Consider the following 1,363-nt stretch of genomic DNA (forward strand, 5'->3'; position numbering starts at 1 on the left):
TACAATTTTTTACCACTTTGTCTATGTGGCAAGGTGGTCCCCTACATTAATTTATTTTTAAAAAATAAAAAAACTCAAAAAGTAGTGGGGACCACCTTGCCACATAGATAAGGTGGTGAAAAGTTGTATCTTTAGGTGGTATTCAATCATTACTCTTTTTATAAACCCAACCGCCCCAGGTTGACCGGCATCAATCGAACACAACAGTCACCATGTACCTTTGGGAAATAAGCCAGCTCACTCTATTTTTTTATTTTTATCCAGTCAGATTTTCTATCAGGCTCGGTCATACTATTTTTTATTTTTTTTTCATGGCCGGCCTCTATGCACTATATATATATATATATATATATTCATTATTCAGCCCTCATAAGCCCACTCACTCTCTCTCAAACAAAAACCATTTCAGTCATGGCTAAACGTTTCAAGCTTAAATTTTCATTGCAATTCTGTCGTTTCAACCACCCTTCCACTCTCCCGGTAAATCCATCACCGGCAATTTACCGGCTGTCTCCGGTCAACACCAGAGCACTGGACATCGCGAACCCAAACCTCCCGGCCCCACCATCGACACCAGAACACCCTCCCTACAAACGCCACGTGTCTACGACGACCGTATCCGTCGGCTGCGGAAGCCGATCAAGATCGTGCAATCAGCACTTGCACAGCACCGTATCATCACCTGATTACACGCGGAAGAAAAAAGCTCAAGGGAATCAGAGTAGGTTTTGCAACGAAGGCGAAAGGAAGAAAGAAAGCGAAACAACGCTAAGCAAGGAGGGCAGTACAAGTATGTTTTACAACGACGGCGAGGAAGACGAAGAGAGCGAAAGCTTAATTCTTTCCTCGACAAGCTTCTCGATTAATGATTGGTCTCACGACTTCATCGACTCGGCGGAGACTGTGAGCGGAAAACCAACAGAGAAGGAAATGGATAACGTGAAGAATGCCAGGGGGCTGAGAAGATGCGAATCTATTGCGGCGAGCGCGTCGGCGTTGCGGCGGATGATAGCGAGTACGGTGCATGGGACGAAGGTGAGGGAGAGCTTTGCAGTGGTGAAAAGGACGGAGGATCCGTACGAGGACTTCAAGAGGTCGATGCTGGAGATGATATTGGAGAAGCAGATTTTCGAGACCAAGGACTTGGAGGAGCTATTGCGGTGCTTTTTGTCTCTCAATTCGCGGTTGTATCACGGAGTTATCGTGGAGGCCTTCTCGGAAATTTGGGAGTTCTTGTTCTGTGATTCACCTGATGACCACCGAGCTTCGCTGGGACTTTAATTGCTCAAGCAAAATGAAATTTGATCTTTTTGGACCGTACTAGTACGACTGCTTACTATCTATAGAATTACTTTTTCTTTTA

At 45.0% G+C, this 1,363-nt stretch overlaps 1 protein-coding gene across 1 annotated transcript; it reads left to right on the forward strand.

Annotated features, from left to right (window-relative positions):
* The first annotated feature begins 366 nt into the window (after window positions 1–366).
* On the forward strand, window positions 367–1,363 carry LOC133866822 (transcription repressor OFP7-like). Its single transcript, XM_062303474.1, has one exon. The coding sequence runs from the start codon at window positions 412–414 to the stop codon at window positions 1,279–1,281; it is 870 nt and encodes a 289-aa protein (XP_062159458.1). The 5' UTR covers window positions 367–411; the 3' UTR covers window positions 1,282–1,363.

This window comes from Alnus glutinosa, chromosome 4 (assembly GCF_958979055.1).
Source record: "Alnus glutinosa chromosome 4, dhAlnGlut1.1, whole genome shotgun sequence".
Lineage (NCBI taxonomy): Eukaryota > Viridiplantae > Streptophyta > Magnoliopsida > Fagales > Betulaceae > Alnus > Alnus glutinosa.

Coding starts and splice junctions, on each gene's coding strand:
- LOC133866822 (XM_062303474.1), top strand. CDS start 412: ATGGCTAAACGTTTCAAGCTTAAATTTTCATTGCAATTCTGTCGTTTC.